Here is a 13,688-nt window from a genome sequence, read left to right as displayed (position 1 = left end):
ACTCTTCACAGGGAGAGGGTCAGTGACTCCTCACAGGGAGAGGGTCAGTGACTCCTCATTAAAATCGCGGCCCGCCCGCGGGCTCAGATCCTCACTGCCATAATAAAAGGCCATTCAGCCCCTTCAGTGCCACAAGAGTATGGCCAAGGCTGATTTCACTCCACTCCGCCTGACCTCACTGTCCTTATCCTCAATATCCTCACCCTCAATATCCTCACCTTATCCTCAATATCCTCACCCTATCCTCAATATCCTCACCTCATCCTCAACATCCTCATCCTCAATATCCTCACCTCATCCTCAATATCCTCATCCTCAATATCCTCACCTCATCCTCAATATCCTCACCTCATCCTCAATATCCTCATCCTCACGTCATCCTCAATATCCTCACCTCATCCTCAATATCCTCATCCTCAATATCCTCACCTCATCCTCAACATCCTCATCCTCAATATCCTCACCTCATCCTCAATATCCTCACCTCATCCTCAATATCCTCATCCTCAATATCCTCACCTCATCCTCAATATCCTCATCCTCAATATCCTCACCTCATCCTCAATATCCTCATCCCCACGTCATCCTCAATATCCTCATCCTCAATATGCTCATCCTCAATATCCTCACCTCATCCTCAATATCCTCACCTCATCCTCAATATCCTCATCCTCAATATCCTCATCCTCACCTCATCCTCAATATCCTCACCTCATCCTCAATATCCTCATCATCAATATCCTCATCCTCACTGTCCTTGTCCTCATCGTCACTACCTTTGTACTCCTTACTATCTTTCGATCTCTTTAGCCTCAAGTGCTCTATCTAACTTGTTCTTGAAAACATACCATGTTTTGGCCTAAACTATTGTGGTAGTGAATTCCACAGGCTCACCAATCCCTGGGTGAAGAAATTTCTCATCTCCATCCTAAATGGTTTGCTCCGTATCCTCAGACTGTGACCCCTGGTTCTAGGTACACCCACCATTGGGAATACCCTTCCTGCATCTACCCTGTAGTCATTTAATATTTTATAGGTTTCTTTTCTTTTAATAAATTTAGAATACCTAATCCATTTTTTTTCAATTAAGGGGCAATTTAGTGTGGCTGATCTCCATTTTCCTCCTTTGCTGTCAGCTGCACCTGGATGATGTACGAGGACACCCAGGTCTCGTTGAACATTCCCCTTTCGCAACTTCTCGTCATTCAGATAATAGTCTGCCTTCCTGTTTTTGCTACCAAAGTGGATAACCTCACCTTTATCCATATTATACTGCATCTTCCATGCATTTGCCCACTCACACTGAAGCAATCCTGCAACCTCTTCACAGCTCACCCTCCCACCCAGCTTTATGTCATCTGCAAATTTGGAGATATTACATTTAGTTCACTCATCAAATCATGAATATATATTGTGAATAGCTGGGTCCCAGCAGTGATCCCTGCGGTACGCCACTAGATACTGCCTGCCAATTTGGAGACAGACCCATTTATTCCTACTCTTTGTTTCCTGTCTGCCAACCCAATTTTCTATCCATCTCAATGCACTATCCCCAAATCCATGCACTTTAATTAGACATACTAATCTCTTGTGTGGGACTTTGTCGAAAGCTTTCTGAAAGTCCAAATAAACCACTTCCACTGGCTCCCTCTCGTAAACTATACAAGTTAAATCCTTGAAGGATACCTGTAAATTTGTCAAGCATGATTTCCCTTTCGGAAATCCATGCTGTCTCTGTCTGATCCTGCCACTGTTTTCTAAGTGCTATGCTGTTGGGTAGTGCAATGGTTAGCACTGTTGCTTACCGGCTTGGGTCACTAACTGTGCGGAGTCTGCATGTTCTACCTGTGTCTGCGTGGGTTTCCTCCCACAAGTCCCAAATGATGTGCTTGTTAGGTGAATTGGACATTCTGAATTCTCCCTCCGTGTACCCGAACAGGCACCGAATGTGGCGACTAGGGGATTTTCACAGTAACCTAATTGCAATGTAAGCCTACTTGTTAACACTAATAAAGATTGTTATTATTATTAATCTGCACATATTTGGACTGTGGGAGGAAACTGGAGTACCCGGAGGAAACTCACACAGACACAGGGTGAATGTGCAAAACTGCACTGTGAGGCAGCAGTGCTAACCAATGTGCCACCATGCCACCCGTGTTGTGATAATGGTCACAGCAGACTTTCTGGAGAGAGAGTTGGTCGGTTCTGCCTCTGTGCCACCAGAATCAAAACTGAAACCTTGGGACTCTGAGATGGGATCTAATCACTCCCTATTACTGGGCAGACCACAGTCTTTTGGGCCAATTCATTGGCTACCAAATGGTGCCAAAACGTCTGCAGTTCCAGTTTAAATTAGCACAGAATGCATGCAACACAAAAATAGATGGGATAGTAAGTTGCAATGAGGAAATAAGATCCTTACAAATGGATAGATAGGATAGGTGAGTGGGCCAAACTGTGGCAGATGGAGTTTAACGTGGATAAGTGTTAGGTTGTGCATTTTGGGTGGAAAAATGGGAAGGCAACTTATTATCTAAATGGGGAGAGATTTCAGGGTGCTCCAGTGCAGAGGGATCCGGGGGTCCTTGTTCATTAGTCCCAGAAAATGAGCATGCAGGCATTGCAGGTAATATAGAAAGCAAAAGAACTGTTGGCATTTATAGCTAAAGGAATAGAGTATAAGGTAAGGAAGTGTTGTTGGTATTATACAAGGCATTGGTGCGGCCGCACCTGGAGTAATGTTCATAGTTTTGGTCCCCTTATTTGAGGAAAGATGTAGTGGCATTGGAGGCAGTTCAGAGGAGGTTCACTAGGTTGATTCCAGAGATGACAGGTTTGTCGTATGAGGAGAGAGTGAACAGTTTAGACTGATACTCTCTAGAATTTAGAAGAATGAGGAGATCAAATTGAAGTATATAAGATAATAAAGGTATGGATAAACTAGACGTAGAGCAGATGCTTCCTCTTGTCAGGCATTCTAGAACGAGAGGTCATAGTCTTAGAATAAGAGGTAGCAAATTTAAAATGGAGTTTAGGAGAAACTCCACAGTTAAGGCCAGGATGAGATCAGCCATGATCGAATGGCAGAGCAGGCTTGATGGGCCAAATGGCCTAATTCTGCTCCTATATCTTATGAACTTATGAATAGCAGAACGATCTCCTGTAACTTCTGGATTTTTCTGCTTGAATTAAAGATACAGGTGTCGTGCCTTAAAGAGACATGTCCATTGATCATCCATGGATCAAAAATGTAACTACAAAATAAAAGAAAGGGGAAATAAATGAATAAACAGGAAGGATCCTTACAAATGCTCAATGTATAAGCCCAGGAAAGCATCCTTAATACACTCCAGGTATCGATTTGCCCAATCTATGTGCGGATTAAGGTCATCCATAATTATAGTTGTTCCTTTATCACATGCATCTCTAATTTCCTGTTAATGCCATTCCCAACATCACCAATGCAGTTTGGGATTTATATACAAACCCCACTGATGGGTAGCAGAGTGCCGCAGTGGTTAGCACTGCTGCCTATGGCGCTGAGGACCCGGGTTCGATCCCGGCCCTGGGTCACTGTCTGTGAGGAGTTTGCACATTCTCCCCGTGTCTGCGTGGGTTTCACCCTAGAACCGAAAGATGTGCAGGTCAGGTGGATTGGCGACACTAAATTACCCCTTAATTGGAAATAAATAATTGGGTACTCTATAAATAAATAAAAACACTGATGTTTTTTGCCCCTTTACGTTTACATCTATTTCTGTGAATAATTCCTCCACTTTATTGTGAATGCTCCGCACATTAAGGCACAAACCTTTACGGCTTGTCTTTTTAACTATCATTGTCCCGTTGCCATTAATTTCCACTGTGGCCCTGTTTGTTTCTGGCCCTTCATTTTCCTACCTATCACTTTCTTATTCCCCTTTCTGTCTTTTGTTCTTGTCCATGAATAGGTTCCCATTCCCCTGTCATTTTAGTTTAAACCTTACCCAACCACTCCCGGAAATACTCCCCCGAGGACACCAGTCTGGACCTACCCAAGTGTAACCCGTCCAGTTTGTACAGGTCCCACCTCCCTCAGAACCGGTCCCAATGCCGCAGTAATCTGTAGCCCTCCCCCTCAAACTATCTCTTCAGCCATGTATTCATCCGATACATCCTACTATTTCTGCTCTGTCTAGCACTTGGCACTGGTAGTAATCCTGAGATCACCACCTTTGAGGTCCAGCTTTTCAGCTTTCTTCCTAACTCTCTATATTCTGCTTTTAGGACCTGACCCCTTTTTTTTAACCTATGTTGTTGGTACCGATGTGTACCACATCCACTGGCTGTTGACTCTCCCCCTCCAGAATGTCCTGTCGCCGCTCTGAGACATCCTTGACTCTAGCACCAGGGAGGCAACATACCATCCTGGAGTCCAGTTTGCAGCCACGTAGACGCCTGACTATTCCCCTTACAATCGAATCCCCTATAACTATTTCATTCCCACACTTTTTACTCCTCCCCTCTGTAGCCGAACCAACCGTGGTGTAACAAATTTGGCTGTTGTTGCTTTCTCCTGAGAGGCCATTCCCCGCCAACAGTATTCAAAGTGGTATATCTGTTTGCAGAGGAATAGCCACAGGAGGTTCTTTTTTTTTCATTACAGGATGTGGGCATCACTGGTTAGACCAGCATTTATTGCCCATGCCTAATTACCCTTCAGAAGGTGCTGGTGAGCAGCCTTCTTGAACCACTGCAGCCCCTGAGGTGTAGGTGCACCCACTGTGCTGTTAGGGAGGGAGTTCCAGGATGTTGCCCCAGCGACAGTGAAGGAACGGCTGATATATTTCCAAATCAGGGTGGTGAGTGACTTGGAGGGGAACCTCCAGGTGGTGGGTTCCCTGGTATTTGCTGCTCTTAGTCCTTCTACATGGTAGTGGTCATGGGTTTGGAAGGTGCTGCCTAAGGAACCTTGGTGAGTTACTGCAGAGCATCTTGTAGATGTACACATGGCTGCCGCAGTTCATCGGTGGTGGAGAGTTTGAATGTTTGTGGAAGGGGAGCAGTCAAGCGGGCTTCTTTGTCCTGGATGGTATTGCGCTTCTCGAGTGCTGTTGGAACTGCACTCATCCAGCAAGTGGAAAGTATTCCATTACACTCCTGACTTGTGCCTTGTAGATGGTGGACAGGCTTTGGGGGGTCAGGAGGGGAGTTAATCGCCGTTATATTCCTAGCCTTTGACCTGCCCTGGTAGCCACATTTTCCGCCACATCACAAGAACTGAGCTAATTCAGTGTGCTGGCCTGTCCTCTAAGGAAACTAACAATAAAAGACAGCAGAGCAATATTATAACCCAGATTTACCACTAAATTGCTGCTTAACTATAGGCTTGAACATGGCATAATGAATGATTAACCCGGTTTATGCCTGTGATATATTTGATGTGGAAATGCCGGCATTGGACTGGGGTGAGCACAGTAAGAAGTCTTACAACACCAGGTTAAAGTCCAACACGTTCGTTTTGAATCAGTAGCTTTTGGAGCGTGGCTCCTTCCTCACCTGAAGGTCCTAGTTAAGGGTCCCCAGCCCCCTTATCGGGGGAGCTTATATTCTGCAAGCTCCCCAGGGCAGTGGATCATCCCTACCCCATAAGACCAGTGTGGGCTTAAACATTCTTTAAAAAGGCAATTTCAGCAAATAAAGTCTCCCCTTTGTAGCCTTCACTGCAACCCCGATGTTAAACTAACCTTCGTGGTGGGAACAGAGTGATTTTGGAACTGACCCCCTGATCCAACCATCAATTCACTCGAGATAGACAGTTGAAGTGAACAGTGATTTTAATCAGCTAGAACTGTGCCTGCCTGCGACTGATCTGCTCTGAGAGCCACCTGCAGGGCAGCAGATCTATATACCTCCCCTGAGGGGGTGGAGCCCACAGGGGCACCAACATAGTACAATGCAATACAGTGGTGAATGGCTGCCATAATACATTCACGACATTCACCCCCTGTTAAAAAATTGAAGTCCAGCGGGGATGAAGTGGCTCATAGGTTGAGTCTGTCCGGTGCCTTGATCACCTGAGCTCTGGTTTCACTGCGAGCACGGGTGTTGAACTCGTCGCTGCAGGCACGCGTGTTGACTCCAGGAGCGTGTCTTCTGGAGCTTCATCCCTGTAGGTCGGCGATGGGGGGTGGGGGTGTAGGCCATGCAGGGGCGGGGGCACTGTCGGTGTAGGTTGGGGGGGGGGGGGGGAGGGTAGGTGATGGTCGTAGGGGATCCTGCGGGTGCCAGCTCCTGGAGGGAGAATGTATTTTGTCGGCCATCGTGGTGCGCCACGTAGGCATACTGGATGTTGGCATGAAGGAGCTGGACCCTCTCGACCAGGGGGTCAGACTTATGGCTCCTCACGTGTTTTCGGAGGAGTACGGGCCCCGGTGTCATTAACCAGGCCGGAAGTGAGACCTCGGAGGTGGATTTCCTGGGCGGTCATGAGGGGTCTCGTTCGTGGCTGTGCAAAGGAGTGACCTATTGGAGTGGAGCGCGTCGGGGAGGACCTCCTGCCAGCGGGAAACTGGGAGACTCCTAGACCGTAAGGCCAGGAGGACGGCCTTCCATACCGTCGAATTCTCCCTCTCCACCTGTCCGTTTCCCTGGGGGTTGTAACTGGTAGTCCTGCTTGAGGTGATGCCCTTACCGAGCAGGTACTGATGCAGTTCGTCGCTCATAAACGAGGAGCCCTGGCCACTGTGGATGTAAGTGGGAAAACCGAACAAGGTGAAGGTACTATGCAGGGCCTTAATGACAGTGGCCGCGGTCATGTCGGGGCAAGGGATTGCAATGGGGAAACGGAAGTACTCGTCAGCGACGTTGAGAAAATACGCGTTGCGGTTGGTAGAGGGGAGGGGCCCTTTGAGGTCGATGCTGAGGCGCTCGAAGGGCCAGGATGCCTTCACCAGGTGGGCCTTATCCGGTCGATAGAAGTGCGGCTTACACTCCGCGCAGATTTGGTAGTCCCTGGTCATGACTCTGACCTCCTCGGTGGAGTAGGGCAGGTTGTGGGCTTTGATGTAGTGAAGAAGCCGGGTGACCCCCGGGTGGCAGAGTTCATTGTGGATAGCCCGGAGTCGATCATCTTGCGCGCTGGCAGGGCCTCTGGGGGCTCGTTAAGCTTCCCAGGACCATACATGATATCGTAATTATCGGTGGAGAGTTCGATCCTCCACCTCAAGATTTTATCGTTCTTGATCTTGCCCCACTGTGTATTGTTGAACATGAAGGCTACCAACTTCGGTGGTCGGTGAGGAATGTAAACCTCCTACCAGCGAGGTAGAGCCTCCAGTGCCGTACAGTTTCCACAATGGCTTGAGCTTCTTTTTCGACTGAGGAGTGTTGAATCTCAGAGGCGTTGAGGGTACAGGAGAAAAAGGCTACGGGCCTGCCTGCCTGATTAAGGGTAGCAGCGAGGGCGACCTCTGACCGTCACTCTCCACCTGGAAGGGGACGGACTCGTTCACCGCGCGCATCGCGGCTTTGGCAATATCTGCCTTGATGCGGCTGAAGGCCTGGCGGGAAGATGGTGGCCTTGATCAGTGGGCGGGCTTTGTCCGCATAGTTGGGGACCCGCTGGGCATAATAGGAAAAGAACCCGAGGCATCTTTTCAGGGCCTTGGGGCAGTGGGGAAGGGGGAGTTGCAGGTGGGGGCGCATGCGGTTGGGGTCGGGCCCTAGGACTCCGTTTTCCAGTCGGGTTGTGCGGAAAATGCATTTCTCTTTGTTATAAGTGAGGTTGAGGGCTTGGGCGGTTTGGAGAAACTTCTGAAGGTTGGCGTTGTGGTCCTGCTGGTCGTAGCCGCAGATGGTGACGTTGTCCAAGTACGGAAATGTGGCCCACAGCCCGTACTGGTCCATCATTCGGTCCATCGTTCTTTGGAAGACCAAGACCCAGTTGGTGACGCCGAAGGGGACCCGGAGGAAGCGGAAAAGGCGGCCGTCTGCTTCAAAGGCCGTGTAGTGGCGATCCTCCAGGCGGGTTGGGAGCTGGTGATATGCGGACTTCAGATCTACCGTGGAGCACACCCGGTAGTGTGCGATCTGATTCACCATGTCCGCTATCCGGGGAAGGGGGTACACATCGAGATGCGTGTCCTGGTTTATGGTCTGGCTGTAATCTACAACCATCTGGTTCTTCTCCCCAGTCCTGACGACTACCACCTGGGCTCTCCAGGGGCTATTACTGGCCTCGATGATCCCTTCCCTCAAGAGCCGCTGGACCTCGGGCTTGATAAAAGTCCTGTCCTGGGCACTGTACCACCTGCTCCTGGTGGCGACGGGTTTACAGTCGGCGGTGAGGTTTCCGAAGAGCGGGGCAGGGTAGACCTTCAGGGTCGCAAAGCTACAAATGGTGAGAGGGGGTAGGGGGTCCGCTGAACCTCAGGGTCAGGCTCCTGAGGTTGCACTGGAAGTCCAGTCCCAACAGGAGAGGAGCGCAGAGATCGGGGAGGACATATAGTTTAAGATTGGCGTACTCGACGCCCTATATCGCGAGGTTCACGACACAGTACCCCCAGATCTGCACTGAATGTGATCTGGAAGCGAGGGAGATTGTTTGGAATGCGGGGGAAATTTGGAGAGAATAGCGCCTTACCGTGTCCGGGTGTACGAAGCTCTCCGTGCTCCCGGAGTCAAACAGGCAGGGCGTTTTGTGTCCATTGACCCGGACGGTCATCAACGAGTTCCTGAGGTGCTTTGGGCGTGACTGGTCGAGGGTGACCATGGCGAGTTGCGGGTAGCCGGTGTGGTCGGAGGTGGTGGGGTGGTCCCAAGATGGCGGCCCCCGTCGGTTGCACGTGTTGGGCGGTGATGAAGATGGCGGCCAAGATGGCGGCCCCAATGAGTCACACGTGTTGGGCAGAGTCAAAGATGGCTGCCTCCATGGACAACACGAGGCAGATGACGCATCCGGAGGGGGCGGAGCCAGCAGCCACGCTGCGGGGTCTGCGGGCCTGTGAGTCTGAAAGTCGGGCCTGTGATTTAGAGGTTTTGGACTTGGCCAAGCAAACTTTGGCAAAGTTCCTTTCTTGCCGCAGTCGCTACAGGTCGCGTTCCGAGGCGGGCAGCACTGCCTGGGGTGCTGGTGCTGGCCGCAGAAATAGCAGTGTAGCTCCCCAGGTTAGGCGGGCAGCTGCGCGGCACAGGCCTGGGGCACCCTCTGGTCGGGTGTCCATGAGGGGGTTGTGTGCTCGGAGGGGAAAGCGTTGAGGCTCTGAAACGCTACTTCTAGGGAGGTGGCTAATTTTACCATCTCCTCTAGGTCGAGGGCACCCTTCTCGAGCAGGCGCTGTCTGACGTAGTTGGACCGGACTCCAGCCACGTAGGTGTCCCGGAAGGCGAGTTCCATGTGTTGTGAGGCCGTGACGGCTTTGCGCGAGTACTTTCAGGTCGCGTAGGTACTCCTCCAGCGATTCCCCGGGGCGTTGGCAGCGAGTGGTGAGGAGATGCCGTGCGAACACTTCGTTCACCGGCCTCACATATTGCCTTTTCAGGATCACGCCCGTGGTCTATGTACGTGGTCGTTTCCTCGATTTGCACAGAGATTTTGTGGCTCACCCGGGCGTGGAGGAGGCCCAGTTTCTGTTCGTAGCTGACGGAGGGCGAGGAGGAGGCGGCGAGGTAGGCCTCAAAACAGCGGCGCAAATGTGAAAAAATCCCTTTGGCTTCAGTGGCCTGTGGGTCGAATTCCAATCGATAAGGTTTGAGGGCTGCTTCCATCGCGATGTTGTAACTGATTAAATTGATGCGACCATCAATTCACACGAGACGGAGAGTTTGAAGTGAACAATGGCTTTAATCAGCTAGAACTGTGCCTGCCTGCGACTGCTCTGTACTGAGAGCCGCCTGCAGGGCAGCAGATCTATATACCTCCCCCAAGGGGGCGGAGCCAGGGGCGGAGTCCACAAGGGCACCAACATGATACAATGTGATGTAATGTAATACAATGGTCCACAGGTGGAGCCCACATGGGCAAAACATAGTACAATGCAATATAGTGGTGAATAGTTGCCGTAATACATTCACCACACCCCCACCCAGTTTTATCTAACAGGCATGGGTTTTAGATTTTATTACTGTAGGGTTCAGGTTACCTGCAGCTTAACTTGACCATTTTTAGAGTATTTTACAACACTTGTATTCTGCAATAGGCTAACCGGGCTTTTCACAGTAACTTCATTGCAGTGTCAATGTAAGCCTACTTGTGTCAATAAAGATTGTTAAAATTAGTTAAGGTTAAGCCACCATTTTGTACCGACTACTTGTATCTAAGAAGCCATTTTGTGATTTGACATCTACTGCCAAACTGCGCGTGGTAAACCACTGTTACACCTGTATTAAGTGATGTAAGATAGGAACTGTACTACAGGTTCGCCGGTAGCCCCTGCCTGCTGGCTCCGCCCAGTAGGAGGAGCGTGTCCTCTATTCACCAGCCATTTCGCCAGCTGCTGTGGGAGGCCACACATCTTACTGCAATAAAGCCTCAGTTGTATCCAACCTTAGTCTTTGTACAATTGATCGTGCATCACTGCGCAACATTTTAAATACACTCTCGCATTGTAGAGTAGCAACCAATGGGCAACAGATGATTATTTGAAGAAGAATCTCAATCACTCTGAATAATAAGTAATTAATCTGGTAGTTAATGAGGGTTAGATTCTATTTCTTTCTTTGTCTATGAACATTCCTATCCGTATTTCTTTTTAAATTTAGAGTACCCAATTATTATTATTTTTTTCCAATTAAGGGGCAATTTAGTGTGGCCAATCACCTAACCCTTTTTGGGTTGTGGGGCGAAACCCACGCAGACATGGGGAGAATGTGCAAACTCCACACGGACAGTGACCCAGGGCCGGGATTCGAACCCGGGTCCTCAGCACCGCAGTCACAGTGCTAACCACTGCACCACATGCCACCCTCCTATCCATATTTTTAAAAATAAATTTAATGTACCCAATTCATTTTTTCCAATTAAGGGGCAATTTAGCGTGGCCAATCCACTTACCCTGCACATCTTTGGGTTGTGGAGGCGAAACCCACGCAAACAAAGGGAGAATATGCAAACTCCACACGGACAGTGACCCACTGTCCTCCGGGTGCTCTGGTTTCCTCCCACAGTAAAAGATGTGCAGGTTAGGTGGATTGGCCATGATAAATTGCTTCTTCGTGTCAAAAGGTTAGGTGGGATTACTGGGTTACGGGGATTGGGTGGAGGTGTGGGCTTCAGAGGAGTGGTCTTTCCAAGAGGCTGGTGCAGACTCGATGGGCCGAATGGCCTCCTACTACACTGTAAATGCTATGATATAGTCGGCAGGCATCCGTAATAAATAAGGAGTCTGTCCAGTTTAGATTACATCTTGGAAATAATTCATTATTTTATGTTTGAGGCAATGTACACAAATGGTCAGATCCAAGGAAATTAACCTGGGCAACATTATTGGCCATCTGGCTGTTAACAGGAATAACTTTGGATCAAGGTGGCGTGAAGCTAGAATCAGGTACAAAAGAAGATTCAAAAAATCATGTTGTTTGTTTGCAGCAAGTAAAAGAATTCTACATCCTGCCTTCCCTGAGGCCGAGGTACAATTCCTGATGGTGCAAGAGTGGCTAACATATCTCTGTGTGCAAGGAGCAACAGAGGCAGAATTCCCATTGGTGTGGACTTGGATAGTGTTGTTTCCTTCTGATGTGGAAAGAGAATTCCCCATGGCCATCGAAGGGTTGAGGTTGTTTTTTGCGTCTTCTGGACTGGACACCCATTTGAAGTTGTGAAGTTAGAGTTATTTTCGATAAATGCACATTTTTGTTCTTTTGCTCCTTCAGTCAATTTTGTTTTATTTTATCCTTTATTCAATAAACGTTGGTATCATTGCTAATTCAGTGTGTGTGCCTTCCCTGATGGTTATATCTGTCAAACAAACAGTTCAAAGGGTTCATTTGGGATACAGTGGGGCAGCACGGTGACGCAGTGGGTTAGTACTGTGGCCTCACGGCGCTGAGGTCCCAGGTTCGATCCCGGGTCACTGTCCGTGTGGAGTTTGCACATTCTCCCCGTGTTTGTGTAGGTTTCACCCCCACAGCCAAAAAGATGTGCAAGGTAGGTGGATTGGACATGCTAAATTGCCCCTTAATTGGAAAATATGAATTCTGATACCACCACGAGGTTCAAAGCCAAGTGATGATCAATAACTCAATACACCAGTTAGTAAGTTTCAAATCAAAACACATTTATTATACACACAGTCAATCACTACTCATGCATGAAACTCTACTTACTAGACTATAACTATAACTAAAGGTCTATACTTAGCTTTCAAATGGTCCACCAGGTCAGGGGAACAATGGCCTTTGTCCGGTTCTGAGTCTGCAGGCTTCAAGCTGGTATGGACTAGTAGCTAGGAGCGCCTATCTCGTAGCGTGCGTTGACTGGAGTCTTACTTGGTTGGTGCAGCTGCTAGGCAGGTCTCTCCTTGCTGAGAGTCACGGTCAAGGGTTCTTTGAGAGTTGCCGAGAGAGCCTGCCAAGAGAGCGAACTGAACTTGGGGACTCTACTTTATAGTCCCCAGGGGTTTCGCGCCCTTTTGGGCGGACCCCGGACCTGGTCCCAATTAATTGGACCATGTCCCAATCGTTTCAATCGATTTCTCCAATACTGGAGCTGTTCCCTGATCGCTGGGCGGGTCCTATGTGTCCGTTGGCCTTCCTTTGTCCTGGCTCCCGCTGGCGCCGGGGAGTCTGGTTTGGTCCCGATCGCTTCAATGTTTCTAATTGTTTCTGGGGATTGCTCATTAATATGTAGATGGCTATTGGTTTCGGTTCTGTCTGGGTTCTGCAAGTCTTAATTCACAGGAAACCTTGCACCTGCTTGTTCTCCTGTGCTTGGCCAATTTTCCCAGCATTCTTTGCAGGCCTCCATTTTGGAATCAGGAAGTGGCCGCCCCAGGTGGCTACAATAGACAAAGTTAAAGATGCCAGACAATCATTCCAAGCATTGTCTGGCATCTTTAACTTTGTCTATATATATGTTTCTGGAACATATCTCTTCATTCGCCTGAGGAAGGAGCAGTGCTCCGAAAGTTCGTGTTTGAAACAAACCTTGTGGAATTAACCTGGTGTTGTAAGGCTTCTTACTGTGCTCACCCCAGCCCAACGTCGGCATCTCCACATCGTGGATGCTGATGTTATTGAATAGTGGAGCACACTCCAGGAGTTGTCTGGTCTGCCCCAGCTCCCATTCCTGCTCTTGTGGAGTGGAACCGCCTGTAATGGCAGAGGGAGCAACACAGGCACAGGGTTAAAGTGGTGACAGAGTCCCCAAAACTCATCGCACCACACACCATCAGCTATCAGATTTGATCATTTAAGAAGCCTTTTGTGAGCTGCTGTTTTTCAGCAGTTGTGCTGATGAAGATGAAGCTGGGACCTGGAGGAGGAAGGGAGGGAGGGTTAGACTGGAGGGGGAGGGTTAGACTGGAGGAGGAGGGTAGGGTTGGAGGAGGAGGGTAAGGTTGGAGGAGGAGGGTAGGATTGGTGGGGGAGGGTAGGGGAGGGTTAGACTGGAGGGGGAGGGTTGGTGGGGGAGGGTAGGGGAGGGTTAGACTGGAGGGGGAGGGTTGGTGGGGAGGGGAGGGTTGGAGGGGGAGGGAGGGGTTGGAGGG

The 13,688-nt window shown here is 49.3% G+C and overlaps 1 protein-coding gene across 1 annotated transcript in view; it reads left to right on the top strand.

Annotated features, from left to right (window-relative positions):
- The first annotated feature begins 6,798 nt into the window (after positions 1-6,798).
- The window catches only part of LOC119952952 (phospholipid hydroperoxide glutathione peroxidase-like), a 30,443-nt gene continuing 23,553 nt past the window's right edge, over positions 6,799-13,688 (top strand). Inside the window, exon 1 of the mRNA XM_038776591.1 lies at positions 6,799-6,873. Coding sequence (XP_038632519.1) covers positions 6,799-6,873 — 75 coding nt within the window. The remainder of the gene's footprint in view (positions 6,874-13,688) is intronic.

The sequence above is a fragment of the Scyliorhinus canicula genome, chromosome 18 (assembly GCF_902713615.1).
Source record: "Scyliorhinus canicula chromosome 18, sScyCan1.1, whole genome shotgun sequence".
In the NCBI taxonomy this organism is placed as follows: domain Eukaryota; kingdom Metazoa; phylum Chordata; class Chondrichthyes; order Carcharhiniformes; family Scyliorhinidae; genus Scyliorhinus; species Scyliorhinus canicula.
Note: the sequence above shows the minus strand (reverse complement) of the source record. Positions and strands in the feature narration are given on the sequence as shown.